This window comes from Dipodomys merriami, unplaced genomic scaffold (assembly GCF_024711535.1).
Source record: "Dipodomys merriami isolate MVZ:Mamm:240054 unplaced genomic scaffold, mDipMer1.0.p SCAF_489, whole genome shotgun sequence".
Lineage (NCBI taxonomy): Eukaryota > Metazoa > Chordata > Mammalia > Rodentia > Heteromyidae > Dipodomys > Dipodomys merriami.
The window spans coordinates 357,632-377,344 of NW_027206056.1; the positions used below are offsets into that span (position 1 = coordinate 357,632).

The 19,713-nt window shown below is 39.1% G+C and overlaps 1 gene segment (V, D, J or C); it reads left to right on the forward strand.

Moving 5' to 3' along the window:
• Positions 1-804: 804 nt before the first annotated feature.
• On the forward strand, positions 805-19,103 carry LOC138809163 (immunoglobulin kappa variable 2-28-like). The segment is given in 2 exon segments: positions 805-898; positions 18,814-19,103. Coding segments are annotated over 2 exon segments (384 nt in total).
• Positions 19,104-19,713: the final 610 nt, after the last annotated feature.

Genomic DNA, 19,713 nt, shown 5'->3' on the forward strand with positions numbered 1-19,713 from the left:
AGCTGAGAACTCCTGGGCCCTTTGCTAGCCTAGAACTGGGTGCTTGTTGTTTTTGTTTTTTTCCTAATTCTTTAGAGATTCTAGTGAGAAGAATTGAGAAAATGCAGACATTAGCCTGGTTAGGATTCATCTTCAACCACAGAACCTCATTTAGTGAATTTTACACTGCCCACTTCCAATCACAGACCTGCACACCGCACCTGGAGACCGCGGGCTGAGGTCCGGGGTCGGCCTGAAGCACCCGCGGGGGCCCTGCGCCAGAGCTTGGGACGCCTGGCGGGAGCCATGGCCCTGCCGCCATGAGTCCCATGAGTCCGCATCGTGCCCCAGCGACCGCCATCTGAGCCCCGAGGACCCTGGCTCCGTGCGCTGCACCCGTCCGCTAGCAGCCCATTCATTCAGCGGCGCTTGGTCTCTGCCGCTCTCCTCAGATGTGTCCAAGGTGGAGGGGATTGTTCCGGAACAATGCAATGCTGAAACTTGCATTCCCATGCCTAAGGTTTGTGGGCGCCATGCAAAGGGCATCCGTCAGGAAGGGAGGACGCGGGTCACCGGCCTGGGCGTCGGGGGAGCCCTTTCTGGCCACCCTTCCACAGGTCCGAGCGGTTGGGTGGCTATGGGTGCGGCCAGGACCCCGCCACCGCTGCCCGGCATCCCACCGCGAGAGGTGCCCAGCCTGGCGCTGGGTCGCTGAGGAGGGGCATCTGGCCCGGCGCCTGCGACGCTGCCCCGCCCTCCCTCTGGCCACTGCCCGCAGGCCTGGCCCCTCCAGCGTCACCTGGGCGGCCCATGGACACTGCCGCCATGGCCCAGTCCCCTGCACGCCCTCCCCAAGGCCTGAAGGCCAAGGCTTCCCTCCCCCCAACATCTTCAAAGGGTACTGTTGTCTATGTCTCGGGTATGTTTTCTTTAAGAATTTTTCTGCTCTCGAATTCTTTTTTTAAAAAAAGTTTTTTCTTGTGAAAATACCTTACAGAGGGGTTAAATGACATGAGCATTGTCTCCTCCTTTGTTTTTCCCCTACCATCTCTGCCTTCCCATCTCCAAGACTACACTTCCCCATCCCCACCTCACCTCCCCACACTTCACCCCCCACTTCATCCTCCACCTCCCCATTTCACCCCCCTTCAAAAGTTGTAAAGTTTGTTTTTCGAATTAGCGTCTTGTACATCTCATCTCACTGTATCCCTATTTAAACAATTTCTCTTTTTCCCTTCCTCTCCCCAAATTATATCAACATCAAAAACAGTGAAAACAGGGGTTATACCCTGGGGGAAGGACAAAAGAAAAAAAATCACCTAATAAATATATTAGAAAAAAAGGTTTTAAAGCAGGTTTTTGTTTTCTTGATTTCTTTCACCCCTTCCCATTTCCCCCTTAAAGCATGTTCTTTTGATTTTTTTTTCATTCCTTCCCATCTCCCCCCTAACGCAGCTTTTCTTCACAGCAAAAAGAGCAGTGAAAGAGACCCCTCAGCAAAAGGAGAAGCCAAAAGCTGATCCAAAGAAGCCCACATCCCTGAGGTATATGTACAGCCCTTTGACTCTGCCCTGTAGGGCGTGTTCCTTTATTGATTGGTCAAGGGGCGGGCTTGTGCTGCATGGCATCTCGTGATTGGTTTCCCAGTCTCGGATCATGAGTAGTAAGTTTCCTTATTGGATGCCCCATCTCAGAGCAAAAGTGGGGAAAACACTTTTGATTGGATGGGAGGTAGAAGGACACTCCCCAGACCATAGTCAGAAACAGGCAATGCATTAGCACCTGAAGTCTGATGGGAACAAGGTGTGTATTTTTGCTGAGTCATTCATTCCCGCCATGTTGGACCCAATTCCAACCATCACCCATTATCCATAATTACCCAGCTGAAGTGGTTTAACTCCCTCTGAGTGCCACATCTACACTTGTTACTCACAGTGCGCTGGTCTCCCATGAAATACTAAGCTGACAGAGAGATTGAAAGTCTAAATCTCTGTTTTGAAGCAGCAAAGCCCTCTGACTTAAACTTGCACACTTACCTTGAATGCCACTTGATTTCTACTTACAGAAGGCAGATTCAGTTCTGCTTTGAGCCAGCATGGTAAAATCTAGGGCAGAGAAATAACTGGACTATATTTCTAAAGTCAGGTGGAGTAGGAGCCACAATTCCCAAGTGCTTGTATTGTCTTCATAGTCCTGTATTTTGTTGTGGGAAGTAATTTCTCCTGAAGGTACATTCTGAGCTGAATTCAGGCTGAAGATCGTATTTGTGCATCTGTAAGCATATACTTAGGAATCTAACCTGCAGAAGAAGCAAGTTCTTAGTAGCAGAACAATGTGTTCAATATATAACTGGTAATGTTATTTTGGTGAATAAATGAAAGAAAAATCATAAAAGGACCAATAACTGACTTGTTGAGTGATAACCCTTTGTACAACTACTTAAAGGATAATATGTAAATACATATATATATTAAAAATCAATACTATGTATTTTCTGTGAGTGCATATCCACAGTGTAGATATCTTAAGGAAAGCACAACTCAAATGTATCATAACAATGCAACTAGTAATGGTTTAGTCTCTTATCTGTCCAAACCCCAGAGGAAGACAGTAAAGGTATGAAGATTCCAAGAAGATGGAGGCAGACCCCAACGTGAGGATATAGCCCTCACTGTCTTGGCCCAAGTTGATGGCTAAAATGCCAGTAATCACTTCCAAGTTCCAGGAAGTGAGGTGAAGGAACAGAAAGAAGGAAATAAAGAAATACAAAACATGTGCGGACTGTCCTTTAAGACAATATTCTAGAAGCTATCAGGTAACATTTTTCTCTGTATTGTTATCTAAATATTATCACTATTTGGAAATGGTATCATTATTTTACTTAGCCTGGAGTTCAGTTAAATGCACAGGTGTCTCTTTTGATTCAGAAAGGAAGGGTGGATATTATGGTAGCCACCTGAGATGTTTTGCTATGTATATGAAGGGCTATAGCCCTCACCTGTAATGTTTTACTGTTTTGTAAGGAGAATAGATCCTGCATTTTGTGTGCAACTAGAAACTACTTGGAAGCTTAAGAAAAAGAGGAAACATATCTCAGATGCTACAAATGCTATTATATTTTATAATGTGTATGATAATATCCAAATTACAGCAAATTGACTATGTATTTTGAACAAAAGGGCTGATATCCCTGAACCTTCTCCCATTACATTAAAAAACAGCTGCACACACTTAAGTGAGACATAGTATTGAACCCAGATTTATTGCTTACTGGCAATTTAAATTGTTTTCCAAATCTGTGGTTGTTTTTTTCTCTTTTTTTTTCAGTAATTGTGGTCAAATGCAAACTCAAAATTTATCATCTTTTTTACACTTTGTATTAGCATTATCTAGTTATATAAATGGATTTCATTTTGATATATCCACATAGGCATACAATGTACCTTGATTATATTTACCCCTTCATCATTCTCCTTCTTCTCCTCTCCCAGGTTTTCTTATCTTAGTCATTTTAAGAATACAACATAGTAGTAGTAAGTATATTTACAATATTGTACAAGTTCAATGTCCACACTCTTTTCATCCTCCAAGATTAAAATTCTATAGTCATTAAAATAATTTTCCACTCTCCTCTGCTTCAAGGTCTCCATCAAGAATGTTTTTGCTTCCTGTCACTGTCAATTTGACTGTTCTATGTAACTGATATAAGTAGAATATGCAATATTTGTTCTTTTTATGACTGGCTTTGAGGAGCCTGAGGCCTGAGTGACTCCAACTTGAGGTAGCTGTCATCTTCTGAAGTATGAGTTATGTAGCTGACCATGAGCCTGGCCTAGGAATGAACAGAAGCAATTCTTGGTCACTAGGAACATAAACAATTCTTGACAAAATCCTCAGGCAGGCAGGTGCTGGAGGGCATGGTGACCATCCACCCCCTGCAGTCAGGCCACAGGTGGTGTTTGTTTAAGAAAGGAACCCTGCAGTTTAGCATGCACCTCCTTGAGACTCCCTGTGGTGCAAGCCAACCAGTTTAAAGTACTTCAGCCCTCTGATTTAACCAACAACCTGTTTCTGCTTTGTAGTGTGCCAATCATACTATAAAATTGTATTGTGATTTTCCAGTGACGTGTAATAATTTGTTGTAAGATGCTATGATGTATACAAAGTCCCTGCTTTCCCTAAAAAAGTGTATAAAAAGTACTATAACCCTGGGCTGGGGTCTCTTAGCATCACCAGTTACCTGGTATGCAGAGGACCAAGCTTGAGCTTGCAATAAATACTCCTTTGCTTTTACATTGGTGACAGTCTCTAATGGTCTTTTAGGTAAGAATTTCCAAATTCGATTTTACAGCTTATTTCATTTAGCAGTGTCCCTAAGATTCATCCATAATATAGCATCTGTCACAACATAATTCTTTTTAAGTTGAAGTAATATACCACTGTATGTAAAAACCACATTTATTTTATCTATTCATTTGTTGATGGCCATTTGGATTGCCTCCATGTTTTAGTATTGTACAAAGATTTCCTCAAGACCTTGCTTTTAGATCTTTAGAGTATATGCCCAGAAGTGGAATCATTGTATTATATGACAATTCTCTTTTCTTTCTTTCTTTTTTTTTGTCATGGGCTTGAACTCAGGGCCAGCTCACTGTCTCTGAACTTTTCCTCAAGGCTAGTGTTCAACTACTTTAAACCACAGGTCCACTTCCTGTTTTCTACCCAGGCTAGCTTTGAACTTCTATCCTTGGATTTCAGCTTCCTGTCCTGAGTGATTAGGATTATGGGCATGAATAATCCTGTTTTTAATTGGTTGAAAAGATGCCATACTGTTTCCCCTAGAAAGGTTCCAATTTTACCACACTTTTGTCAGTATTGTTACTTTGTTTTTTGTAGTTATCCTAATTCATATGAAGTGGTCATATTCTTCATTGTTTTGACTTACACTGTCCTGGTGATTAGTAATGTTAAACACCTTCTTCATGTGCTTGTTGACACTTTAATTGTCTTCTCTGGAGAAACATCTGAGTTCTTTGCACATTGTAAAATCAGATTGTTTGTTGTTGTTAGGATGATGTTCTTTGTATATTCTTGATGTGAACCACTCATCAAATATATGCTTGCAATGACTTTATCCCATTCTGTGTTGCTTATTTGGACACTGATGTTTTATAGGAAATGTCCTCATTACCTTGCTCATGTAACTGTAACCCCTACTTACAGTATTCTTACAATTAAAAATGTATTTTAAAAAAAGATGAAAATTGAGAGCTTGGTAATGTAGAAGCACACCAAAACTCTAGGTATATATTTTTCTTCATATGAGTATTTTGAATTGTATGAAGCTAGAAATTTAACCTACTTGCAAGTCAATAACATTTTCATGGATGCTAGATGATTTGTGATACTCTTGGGTCAGAGACAAAAGGGACTTAATTTTTACAGCAATAGTGAAAGTTAGTGGTGTGTGTGTGGTGTGTGGTGTGTGTGTGTGTGTGTGTGTGTGTGTGTGTGTGTGTGTGTTATTTATATATTTGAAGTAAATCTCCCAGCCCTCAGTGCTACTGAGTGAGGTAAAGATAGCCAGGTGAAACCTATACAAACAATAGATTCTGAGTTTGAGCAACTTCGATCTATATAATGAGCAATAGGCATGCCAGAACTTTACTCTGGATGATGACAATAGCTGAGAAATAGCTTGTAAAAATATCTTTGTAAATATACTATAGAATAAAGAGCAGCTAGTGTTCACTTAGATATATGTTAATACTTGAGACTGCTGTGGAATTGTTCTTTTTCTTTTGTTTCTGGAAGGTTCCTAGCTACCTAGACCAATACATATTTCTCTTAATAAATACATAGCTCTCCTTAAAAATGAGGCATGAAAATTTGTTGAGATTATTCTTTTCCTAGCCCTAAGCCTTAAGATGAAATAGGGACTTAAATCCAATCTAGAGTGCAAATTCAACAAAAGAAATAGATGGTGTTCATATTTTACACATCTAGAAACTTTTAGAGCCATTTTGTAATGCAGGTATGGAAGAAATTAAGGAAAAAATAGGTCCACAAATACATTTTATGAAGGTATTCTATGTATTTTAACAGTAATAAAGGATTACATTTCTGTTTTTTAGTGAGTGAATATTTACAGAGTACAGAAAACCAGTTTATTCCAGAGCCTATCATGGAATACAATGTAGCAAATTTTCTATATATTGCTTGTATATTTATAGAATTCATCTGTGTGATTTCTCTACTATTTTGATAAACAGAGCACCTGTTTTATATTTTGAAATACATTTTTCTACCTACAGCATTCTAGACACTTTGCTGTCTACTAAACATAGAAAAGATTCATGCACAACCCTCACCTTCAAGGAGCAGTTCTCAGTATCCCAAGTAGCTTGTGTTTACCCCCACCCCTTTCCTCCCAGCTGTCAATCTAGGTGAGTGATGACTGAATTTTATAAGACAGCAAAACTCAGATAATTCACAGACATGCAGTTATTATACAATGGAACCTTCTTCACTTGGATTATTTATATGTGTGTGTGTGTGTGTGTGTGTGTGTGTGTGTGTGTGTGTGTGTGTGTGTGTGTGTGTGTGTGTGTGTGTGTGTGTGTGTGTATGTGTGTATGATCGTGAGGCTTGAACTCTGGTGTTGGGCACTGTCACTGAACTCTTCAGCTCAAGGCGAGCACTCTACACTTGAGCCACAGGACTACTTCTGGTTTTCTAGTGGTTTATTGGAAATAAGAGTCTCACTGACTTTCCTGCCTGGGCTGGCTTTGAACCATGATCCTCAGATCTCAGCCTCCTGAGTAACTAAGATTACAGGTGTTAGCCACCTGCACCCGGCTTGGATTATATTTTATCACTTTTTTTTGGAGAACTTAAGCTTCCTTATTTGGAAACTGAGCTGTCCAGCGCACAGTGAGTAGATGAATCTCATTATTTAAAATTTCATTTAACTTACTAAAATTGGAAGAATTAATTTCTCAGACACTATTCACATTTGAGATTCAGTAGCCGCATGTAGCCAATGGCTAGTCTGTTAGACAATACATATATAGAATATTTCCATTATCACAGATTTTCCGTTATAACTGTTTTAGAGTGTGTTTCTGCTTGTTAAGGGATGCCTATGTTTATAAACTACATATGCTCAATAGCGGTACTCAGAATAAATATCAGACCAGAAAGGCTAGACACCATAAAGTTAAAATATAGGCCTATTCATTTGTGAAGAGGAAGAGGATCAAACCATCAATGTCAACAGATCAACCCTCTCAATTTTAGGACTGAATAAGTGAAAATTTCAGCAGTTCTTTGCAGATTTGCTTCTGTGATTGAAATTGGCTGTGATATTCTCAATGGTGATTTTTTTGTAAAGTATAATTCTGTAATTATCACATTAGCTCACAGAAGAATTAGGGTTTGTGCTTTGTAAATGTCATTTGGTATTTACATGTGACATTTCAACTTCTCCTGGTATCAATACACCACAAACATCTTTATATTGTTTCTGAGTTGCTTCTTTCATTAATTTTGATTCTTCTTATAGGAGGCATTTAAAAAATAGTGGAGGGGCTGGGAAGGTGGCTCAGTGGTAGAGTGCTTGCCTTGCATGCCTGAGGCCCTGGGTTCGATACCTCTGCACCACATAAGCACAAAAGAAAAAAGCTGAAAGTGGCGCTGTGGCTCAGGTGGTAGAGCGCTAGCCTTGAGCTGAAGTGCTGAGGGACAGCGCCCAGGCCCAAAGTTCAGGCCCCACAACCAGAGCCCTTGCAAAAAAAAAACAAAATTAAAAAATTAGTGGAAAAGTTAAGACTTTCTTCTGTTTTATAATCCCATTAGTACTCAGTACCTTAATGAAGAATGAGAATCCAAGAATTATGTGAAGAAATTTTATTTCCAATCACGTGTTCCCTTTCATTTATTACTGGAGCAAAGAGAACTGGCTCCCCAGAATCTCACCTTCAGAATTGAAGAAGGAGGTGGGAATAAGGCAAGGAAAGAGAGACATAGTAATTTGCACTGAAGTTGCTGTGCTGTCACAATGAACACATGTTCTCATGCAATCTTTTTGAATCCCACAGTTAACATTTTTTGTGTTTTATTAGTATGACAAGGATGACTGACTTTCCCAGACTGAGAGTTGGAAATGTGTGGGACACATTCCTTTATCTGTGGAATCTTCCTCAAAATTGTGTATCATTCACTTTGGTTCTCAGTGCCTTTTCCATCCTTGTCACAGGTATGTATTTTTACAAATGGAGAAGTTGGTTCATCATTTGCCTTTAAATGATCAAATTATGTGGATTTGGGGGATTGTGTGATTTGCTGTAGAAGGAAGATTAGGAGTAGGACCCTTTGGTTCCTGTTGACATTTCTTTGTGGAATTCTTATTTGGCCTCTTACTCATGGACTTGTATAAATAATTCTCCCCAAATTCCAGTCCAGTAGAGTGGGGCAATGCATTAGAACTTTAAAACATGCCTATAATTCTTTTAAAATATAGTTTTAAATAGAATAAGTAAAAGCTTTTGGGTTTCTTTTTTAGTTTTTTAATTTTAATTTTATTGTCAAGGTGATGTACAGAGGGGTTACAGTTACATAAGTAAGGTAGTGATTACTTTCTTTTCTTGTCTAACTTGTTACTCCCTCCCTCATTTTTCTTCCTCTTTCCCTTCCTCTCTCACTGCCCCCCAAGTTAACAGATCATTTCCAACATATTGTCACTTTTGATTTTCTTTAAGTAAATGTTTATGTTGATCCCATTTTGGACTTCCACAAGATGAACATTGGAACACCACGGTTAGACCTTTCTGCCATGCATATATGCATATACATAATTTCCTACAACTTCAGGGTCATATATTTGATTATTCATTTGTTTATTGCCAAAATTGGAGCTTGAATTCAGGGCCCGGGCATTGTTCTCAGCTTTTTTTTTTTCTCAAGGCTAGCCACAGCTCCACTTCTGATATTTTGGTGGTTAAATGGATTTTCCTGTGGGGGCTGGCTTTGAACCATGATCCTCAAATCTCACCCTTATGAGTAGGTAGGATTACAGGTGTGAGCCTACTTTATACCTTGACTTTTCATAGCATTATATCATGCATATATTTTCTATCTAATAACAGCCTAAGAAATTGCACTGTTCTAAGAACATCACTTATAATGATTACATGGGAATCCAGTGCTTATAAATACCATAGTTTATTGAACTGTCTCTACACTGAAAATCTTTGTTGTCTCCAAAATATTAAATGCATCATTAAAGTTGTTTTGAATTTTTCATTCTAGTATTTATTTTTTATAAATAGATAAGTATTTGCTAGTTTTTAGAAAGACAAAATACAAACTTTCTTCTTACATAATAATCCATCTTAACTTGGCTCATCTAAAAAAGTAAGTTACTCCTCCCTGTGAAATTATTCTTTTTCAATATGCAGTTCCAGTTTTGTACAATTTTATACACCTTACCCACTATAATGCCTTTTTCTAAAATCCCTCTTGCTATCATCCAGTTTTTGTAAAAACCTTTTCCAAGTTATTTCATTAATAGGAAGGCATAATTAACTAATACCAACTTAATGTCATTATTTCCATTGGTATTTACATTTTAGCCTGGATCAAAACTTGATTCTAACAAGATTATACTTTAATGGAAGAATCAGAGCATCAATCAGGAGGTTGAGAATACCCTCATGAACAAATTGTATCATGCATTGCTTATTTTTAAGATTTGAAGGCTAAATATAACCCAGCTCATATAACCCTGGTTCCAGTGCCCTGTATCTTGTATATACATTTTTCTAATTTGGGGAGGGGCAGAGAATTAAAAAAATGCTGAAACAAGGATTCAGGTTGACCCATTGTAACAATGGAATGTACAAGACACTATGTTGAAAGGAACTTCACAACTTCGGGAGTAGGGGGAAGGAGGAGTTGGGGAAGTAGGGAGGGAAGGGAATGTAGAGGGAAAACAAAGGAGGGGTAACAATGCTCAATAGGAAATGTACTCATTACCTTACTCATGTACCTGTAACAACTCTATACAGTATCTTTACAATAAATAATATTTTTTAAAAGATTACTATCTCATACTTCCACAATTAACTTTCTATATACCTTAAATACTTCAAATGGCTCAAAATAGGAAACGAAAAAGAAAGCAACTTTCAATATAGATTGTCCATTGTTGTAAAACCGAGATGCCAAATGCAGTGCCCAGCACACAGGAACCCAGAGTACAGTCATTAACCTCTAGAATGCTGAGTTGTCTTCTTTGGCTGGAAATCTCTTAATTTTATTATAGACTTTATACAGAAATGTCCTGAAACAATATTCATGGAGAATAAACAGTTCTACAAAATCACGATACTTTCACCAAGTCAAAAAGAGGAAAACAAGACAAGAAAAATTCTATTCCTGGTTACATAAAAAATAGGATTGAACAATAGTCTACCAATAGTCTGAAGAAGATAACAATCATTTAAGTGAGTTGTTATTATAAATGTAATTATAGAGTGATATGCATGGTAAAATAAAACCTGATAATGAGCCATGAACTCTGCTTGGGATGTCAGGAAAATCCTTCTTGCATAGTGTCTTGATACATGGGAAGGGAGAAAAAAGATGAAAAGCTTATGAAGTTTAGTAGTCTCCAAATATTATGACCAAGGAATGCAAAGTATCAGGAACAGGTAGCAGTGAATCAAATTGGAGAGATGGAAATGGCCATGTAGCTTAGTGTTGTTGCACTTGCTTAATATGCACAAGGCCCTGGGTTCAATCCCCAGCACTAAAAAGGAAGAAAGAAAGAGACAAAGAAAGATTTGCGAAGTGGTCCTAGCACCATCATAGAAGTTTTATTATCTAGCCCAGGATTTCATACTGTTAATTACACATTATTACTGCATGCGAGAGATAAAAGTACAGTTGCCCAAGTCTCAGCCATTTGTATGTAAGTGGGTACAGATATTTCAACTTCAGCTGATATGACTTGGCAGCAGCCAGGATAGAGATATCATGGTAGCGCATATGAATGTAGAATATGGAAAAAAGTTCGTGAGATTTTTATTTCTGCAGGAAAATGAATGCACATGGTATGACAGCCTAAGTATGGATATAGTTTAGTCTGCATTTAAATGTACAAATATACCAATTTTGCAAACTTGGGTAAATTACCTACCTCTCTTTAAGCCTTAATTTCCTATTTTGGACATGGGAGCCAATGAGACTATAGTGAGAGAGTGTTAATAAAGTGTTTTCTGGCTATGCATGTTAAAATATATTATAACTACCTTTAGTTGACTTGTTTATATAGTGTAAATTTGCACCAGGTGCTGAAGAGCAAAGCAAATGAGGATCAACTGTCCTGTCTTAGGTATCTTGGGTAACTTGATGTCATTCCTTACATTTCAAAATTTTTGAAGTCAGAGTTGGACAAGAAGGCAGTTTTAAAACTGTTCTCTATGGAGCCTTAACATTTTTCAACATCACAGGGACTCTGGAAAGATGGAAGAATAAAAGATAGAGAAACCACAACAGTCCTTTTCAGCTGGCTTACTGTCATCCTTTTGACCTATGATGACAACGTACCAGACACTGCATTCGTTATAAACACTAAATTTATTTCTACATTCTGGAGCCTGGAGGTCCAAGATTGCAATGCCAGCATAGTCAAGATTGTTTTTCTGAGTGATGTTCTGTATTAAAGATCAGGAGTGAAATCTATTTGGTTTTGTTTATTGAAATCCCATTCATGAAAGGCTTGCCTCCATGACTTAATTACCATCCACATACTCACAAAGGCCCACTTCTATAACATTACATTTTAGATAGGATTTCAACATGTGAAATTGGATGAAGGGTGTAAATAAATGCATTGTACTTATACATTCATTTCCCTGCCCACCACCTCCCCCCACAAGATTGTGGATCTAAAAACAGTAATATCCAGACATTGAATGATCTTAAAGCTGACCTCTGGGCCACTCTATGATTTTCAAGTATTATATTGATCTGGCTTATTCAATTCTCTGCCTTCACTACAAGATAATATAGAGAATACATAAGATAATTACACTAAGTGAGTAGCTATCTAGAGAATTATTTTATATTATTGACTGTTAATTTTTTTGGTAGGTACTTGGGTTTGAATTCTGAGCCTTGCATTTGCCAGGCAGGCATCTTACCGCTTGAATCATGCCACATCCAGCATACTTTGGTTGTTTTTGAGATAGAGTCATGCATTTGTTTATTCCTAGGCTACCTGGATAGTGAACTTCCTAGTTGGATGTCCAACACAGGTAGGATGACAAGCCACACATTGGCACACCCAGCTTTAATTAATTGAGATGGGGGTCTCTTGTATGTTTTCCAGCTTGACCTTGAACTCCCACTATCCACATGTCCACTTTCAGAGTAGCTAGAATTATACGTATAAACCACCTCATTTGGTTTCTATTATTTATGTTTTTGAAAAGTCTAAAAGCTATGAGAAAATCCCCTAGAGTTTACTAACCATATCCAGATTCTAGGTGATATACTCATGTTTATTCTGTTACAAACTGTATTTTTCATTCTGTTTGATATAGAGATATGGCACATCAAGAATGAAAATATTATTAATGTCAATTCAAACAGCTGTGACTATCTGATTTCTATGTGTGGATTTATGTTTTCTGGAAAAAACATCCTGAGTACATAGGCCAAAAATTTGATAGTCCTAACAAGCAAAAATTTGCTTCCAGCCGGGGGCTGGTGGCTCACGCCTGTAATCCTAGCTACTCAGGAGGCTGAGATCTGAGGATCGCGGTTCAAAGCCAGCCCGGGCAGGAGAGATTGTGAGACTCCTATCTCCAATAAACCACCAGAAAACCGGAAGTGGCGCTGTAGCTCAAGTGGTAGAGCGCTCAACTTGAGCTGAAGAGCTGAGGGACAGCACCCAGGCCCAGAGTTCAAGCCCCACGACCGACAAAAAAAAAAAAAAAAAAAAAAAAAATTTGCTTCCAGTATGATCAGCAGATTGCAAATAGGGGTTCCATGTCTGTAGAGGAGACAGGTCACAGGGGAATTCCCTGCTTGTGACCCTAAAATAATTATGTACTGTTCAAAGTAGCAGAATGGTAAACATTTGTCAAAAATATTCTATGGGAACTTTCTTTTTTTCCCTTTTTTTTTGGGGGGGGGTGCCAATCGTGGGGACTGAACTCTGGGCCAGGGTGCTGTCCCTCAGCTCTTCAGCTCAAGGCTAGCACTCTACCATTTGGGCCACAGCTCCACTTCCGGCTTTTTTCTTTTTGTTTATGTGGTGCTGATGAATCGAACTGAGGGCCTCATGCATGCAAGGCAAGCGCTCTACCACTGAGCCACCTTCCCAGCCCGTGTATAGAATCTTGTATATACATTTTTATAATTTGGGGAAGGGAAAGGGAATAACAAAATGCTGAAACAAGGATACTGGATGACCCATTGCAACGATGATACCCACAAGATTCTATATTGGAAATGAACTATACTACTTTGAGGCGGAGGTGAACCAGGTAGGGAAGGGAAGGAATAGTGGGAGAACAACAAAGGAGGGAGTAACAATGCTTGACAAGAAAGGTACTCATCACCTTACTCATGTACATGTAACCATTTGTACAGCATCTTTGCAATAAAGTAAAATTAAAAATTAACGAAAAATAAAAAAATAGAATCCTCTTTTTAAAACATGTAATGTTAGAATAGTACCACTAGATGGTAGCGAAATCCCACAATATATATGAAAAGACCTATCTGGCTTAGTAAACTATGGAAACCACAGAGTTAGTGTTTTGTCATCAACAAAGAGTCTCCAGGCTTGGGTATTTGACTAGGTCCAGGGACACTCAGAAGGAGCTGTCAGCAGGCTGAATTGTGGGGTAAAGTCTTCTGTTTTTGGAATTTAGAGACTGGAAGCTTGGCTTTGCCTCTATTTCCTGCCTCATTATCAACAAAGACCATCTTTCAAGGATTGATTCATGTCCCCTGAGATATGTATCCTTGGAGAAGTCTGTAACAGTGAGTGAGGTGATGTGAGGTCCCTGAAACTGTAGCAAGTCCTGTAGTGCTAGTGTCTTGAGGAGATGTGGCACTGGATGGCTCTGTCTCTGTCTCTGTCACAGGCATCAAAGTCCTTGTGAGGACATTACAAGAAAGTGAGTAGTCAGGAAGAGATCTAAAACAGATGACACTCTAGACTTCCCTGCTTCCAGAATGTTGATTTTAAAACTATTCCATGAATTTGTCTACCAGCGCAAGATATCTGTATTCTCCATGGCAGTGCAGGGAAACTAAGTCACCAAACCAGCTCTCCCTGAGCAGGATCAGCCTTAGGAATTGACATGTAGTTTGGACATGTAGTTGCAGACTTGCTTCTCTTCTTCCTGCTGCTGCAACCATGGTGAGGAAGCAGGACTCAGGCTCCATTCTCAGTGAGCTTGAATTCAAGAATGTTGCCTAGCAGTTGAAGGTTTAAGGCTGCTTAGTTTTTGGATCAGAATCAGAAAAACATCAACTAAATTGGATGCATTACTGGTATGGTTTGTAGGTATACATGTATTTTTTTCTTATGTAAGGCACTGAGAAGAACTTATTTATCCTAACATTCTTTTCTCTACATGGCCCTCAGCTCAGACTTTATAATGCCTCTCCTGATTTGTAAATGACATACCTACATACTCTGGGGAATCAGGGTTGTGCCATTACTTTGGATTCACAAAGCAAAGAGAAGGCTATCTAGGTAAAACAAAGCACAATATGTATGTATACTTTGTGCATTTCATTGTAGAGATGCTTCATCTCCTTAGTTACACTTATATATACTCTTTTTGAGGAAATACTTTTATAATTTCAGTTTTCCCCATTTAGTATGATGGTGACAATAGTTTTGCCATGTATCTTTATTGGGCTGAGGTAATTTTTTTCTATCCATAGTCACTTGAGAGATTTTTAACAATCACTTTTCTCTAATCCATGGCAATATTTAAGCTTACTATCTTTTTATATTTTCTGCTGCTTCTCTGCGTCCAACTTGCCAAGAACAATGACCACTACTGAGCCTCTACAACTGCACACACCTGAGAAGAACAGACCATCACCTGGTATGCAGTTGAGGGCAAATGGCCAGCAAGACTGATCAGCAACTTCACAATGTTCCAATCCTGAGAATGAAACTCTTCCATGCCCAGTTGTGTGTTATGGGACTGTGGTTCCTGAAGCTATATATTGTCCTGTTTTGAGAGGTATTAATTCATATCCCGGTGTTCTACAAGGCTTATGTATGTACAAGAGGCCATTGCAAATAGCTCATGCCTGAAAACCCACCTACACAGAAGGCTGAGATCTGCTGATCCCAGTTCAAAGGCAGCCGGGGAAAGGAAAGTACAAGAGACTCTTTCCTCCTGTTAATCAACAAAAGGGCAGAAATGGAGATGTGACTCAGGTGGAAGAGTGCTGACCTTGAGTACTATGGCTCAGGACATAGATCAGACCCTGAGTCAAAGTCCAAGGATACACACACACGCACGCACACACACACACACACACACACACACACAAAGTATAAAAATGCACAAAAATTTAGTCATATATGAGTCTTCTTATGGTTGCACATTCTTAGTTGGGGGGGGGTGGTGAAATCAAAGCATAAGATTTCAGTATTTCTTTTGAGCTGTATCATTTGTAATTCATATACAGAATTGAAGTTAGAACCTATTGGGAATTTACCTGTGTTAGTCATCTCCCCTTCCATGTAACTGGCATTTAATTTCAGTTTGGAACTTTCTTCTAGTAATGGTATCTCAAAGTGTATGCTCATTCTCTTTGCATAAGCAAGCACCAAAAGAATAAAAGAAATACTTTACAAATAACGTATTTATAAGATTATTCTTTGGTGCTTTGTATGTCCCTCACTCATGGTATAACCCCTGGTTTCACTGTATTTGATGTTGGTATAATTTGGGAGGGAAAGGGAAAAAAAAACAAATCATTTAAATAGGGATACAAGTGGACCCATTTTAACAATGAGATGTACAAGTCGTTATGTAGAAAACAAACTTTACAACTTTGGAGGAGGCAGAGGGAGGAGGATGGGGTGGTGGAATGTGGGGGAGGATGGGAAGGGATGGGAAGGGGAAACAAAGGAGGAGGCTACAATGCTTGATAAGAAATGTACTCATTATCTTGGCCATGTAATTGTAACCCCTCTGTACAGTATTTTCACAATAAAAAAAGAGAGAGAGAAAGAAACTGCTTAAATAGGGATTTTACAGGTGGACCCATTGCAATAATGAGATGTACAAAACATTATGTTGAAAAAATGAAATTTACAACTTTGGTGTTGGGGTATGGGGGTAAAGGAGGATGGGGAAAGGGGGGGGGGGAGATGGGAAGGGAAAACAAAGGAAGAGGCAACAATGCTTGATAAGAAATGTATGGTTTTTTCCCAATAATAAACTTATTTTAAAAATAATATATACCACATATATGGTCTATATATGCACATCAGAGGGAAACCAGGAGGGGGACAGAGAGACAGAGGCAAACAGGGGACGACATACAACAGTGGGACCTATCAGCTGCATGGGACATTGATCATAATAAACTAAGCAACACAATGGCAGCAATGTGAGGGAGGGAATGAGCAGGAAAGAGGGAACAGCTGACACTAAGCAAAAGGAAAGAAATGTATATATAACCCCATGTGGAAGAAATAACTGTACTGTCAAAGCCCATAGAATTAACAAACTTTATAATCGACAATAAAGACAATTTGCCCCACAAAGGCTGGAATGTGTTTGTGACTATAAGTATCACTTACTTTGTGACTATAACAATCCTGTGAAATTTGTGAAATTTATGTAATCACTTAATCACAATAAAAATTGCTATAATAAATTTTAATAGAAGAAACTTTTTGTGTAACCCATAAGAAAATGTCACAAACAGTGGCCAATAGCAACAGATATGTATGTTCTTCACGCTCTAGATGGGGTAAGTGGAATATGACTCCCTCTGTACAACTCTGAACCAGCATTCAGTTTCTTAGTAGATTCTGATGAAGCCTAAGAGAAGACTTAACCTTGAGAGTTTGTTATACTGAGACATGAACACAGCTCTTGCTGGGTCCTGCTATGAGGTGTGGAGTCCTGGCTGCGGCTGCCCACATGGAATGCAGGCAGGACAAGGAGGGTCTAATACAGAGTTAATAACTTTTCCAGGAGAAGATTCTGTAGGAAGAGTAAAAATAGATGTTGTAATAGTCTGACTACCTAACTGAATGTTACTGGTTTTCTTGTTCATACTGTCTTATAGAAGAGAGAGAGAAATATTCAGAAAGCTGCTGTTAGTCTGAAGAGTTATGCTGAAGGAGTGTCTTCCCATATTTAATGATTGTGAAAATGACTGTGTAAAATTGAGTGTTCTCCGCCTTTTTTCTCTTTCATTTAGAAATGTTATTAATTAAGGAGAATTTTTTTCCTCTGGTTTATTTTGTTTTGACATAAGTGATCATAAGGAACTTAATTTATTAGACCCTCTATGAAGAACCTTATTTGTTTTTTTTTTATCACTTATAGGGATTGAACTCTGGACCTGGGCATTGATCCTGAGCTCTTTTGGCCAAGGAAAACACTCTACCACTTTCAGCCACAGCACCACTTCCAATTTCTGAATGATTAATTGAAGATAAGAGTCACAAGGGGAAATTTCAGCCTGGACTGGCTTTGAACCATGTCCTCAGAACTCAGCCTCAAGTGTAGCTAGGATTACAGACATAAGCCACCAGAGTCTGTCTTATGAAGAACATCTCTAACAGTTGTTGATAACTTGCTAATCAAAAGTTAACTTTGTTTCAGTGATGTCAGATTAACTTGATTAGGTATTTGATTTCCTTACCTAGATGAGACCACTGTAGTATTAGATAGAAGTCCTGAGAAACAATGGCAAATAAAGTCTGTGCACAGTATCTTTCTCTAGAATAACGAGAAGTGGGCCAATCCAACTAACCCTTCACCAAGACTCCCCTGGACACACATTTCAATGGAATTGGGCCTCTAGTGTTTCAGGTTGCAGGGTCAAGTACACCACATCCTCCCTGCAGATCCAGGCATCAGGGGAGAGGAGTCCTTCTACCCACTGCTGGAGCCAGCCTGGTATTTGTGGGTCTTTTCTTCAAACACAGAAGAAATTTAAGTCACTTTCTTCACAAGAGAGATGCCTTTGTCCACCACTTTGTTCTTCTCACACTGCTGCACCCTCCTGCTGATTTGCATAGTGCTCCCCAAGGAGGACTGTCCAGCCCTAGTTTGACATAAAGGCTCATCTTGACCTTAATTTTACTGATCAAATCTCCTGGATTCCCAGCTAAAATGAGACCCAGAACGGGTCTCCTAATGCTCTGGATCACTGGTAAGGGCAGAGGGACATGAGGATGGAAAAGGGGGTTGAGGGTAAGCCCTCAGGGCCACTGGTTCTTGTTTATATTCTGTTCATGGGTTAGATGCACAGAACTTGTCCTCTACAATGAGGCAGGTGAAGTTAATTATATGAGAGTGATGAACATTCTAGATGGAACCAGGTCCTGAGCTTTGGTGACAACTATGACAACTGTGCAGTGGGTACCATACATGAGATCTAGAACCTCATTTATGCTTTTTAATATTTGTATATGTTTTGAAATATTGAATGGTTTTACGATAGAAGGGAAACCAGGAAAAGGATTGGGAATTAATATATAACCACAGAAAAATTATATACCACATATAACCTTGGACTTTTAATTTACTTTAATTTCAGGATCCAATGGTGATATTGTAATGACTCAGACTCCACTCTCCCTGGCTGTCACCCTGGGAGAGATGGTCTCCCTCTCCTGCAGGTCAAGTCAGAGCCTCATAGATAGTGATGGAGATAGCCTTCTGTATTGGTTCCTTCAGAAGCCTGGCCAGTCTCCACAGCGATTGATCTATTGGGCTACCAACCGAGAATCTGGGGTCCCAGACAGATTCAGTGGCAGTGGATCAGGCACAGATTTCACACTGCAAATCAGCAGGGTGGAGGCTGAGGATATTGGGGTTTATTACTGATACAAAGTATACGTTTTCCTCCCACAGTGATACAGTCCTTAACAAAAATATCTCTGTAGGGCTTGGCCCAGCTGTCCTATTTCAAAGCTTGTCTAGAGAGCAGCAGAGCAAATTCTCTGAACTGCAGCAGTAATCTGAGTTTGGAGGACTTGACAGAAGATGTCATACCAGAGAGCTTGTCCAAGTGGGATCTTGGATTACTTCAGCTTCCAGGGACTCCCAGAACCAGAATTTATAATGTTACTGCAAAAGTCAATTTATCTCTTATTACTAAATGTGAAAGTCAAAGACAAAAATCATCTACCAGCAGCATGCCATTTCTATAGTTTGGAGAGAATTACAGAGTCAAATCCCATGCAGAATGACTCAAGAATCAGTAGTAGCTAGGAATTGAAGAATGAGTCACAAAGCTAGGCTTAAAAGTGAGATGGATTTTTGAAATAGGAATGTTACTGAATATCATCAAATAAATAGAATATGTTGGTTAAATACAAATAAAATTAATTATATGTCTCAGATATTAAAAGCTTTTTGCTTAATCAACTCATGATTCTGAAAGTCCCATAATTATCATTTTTTAATTGTGAAAATACCATACATAGGGGTTACA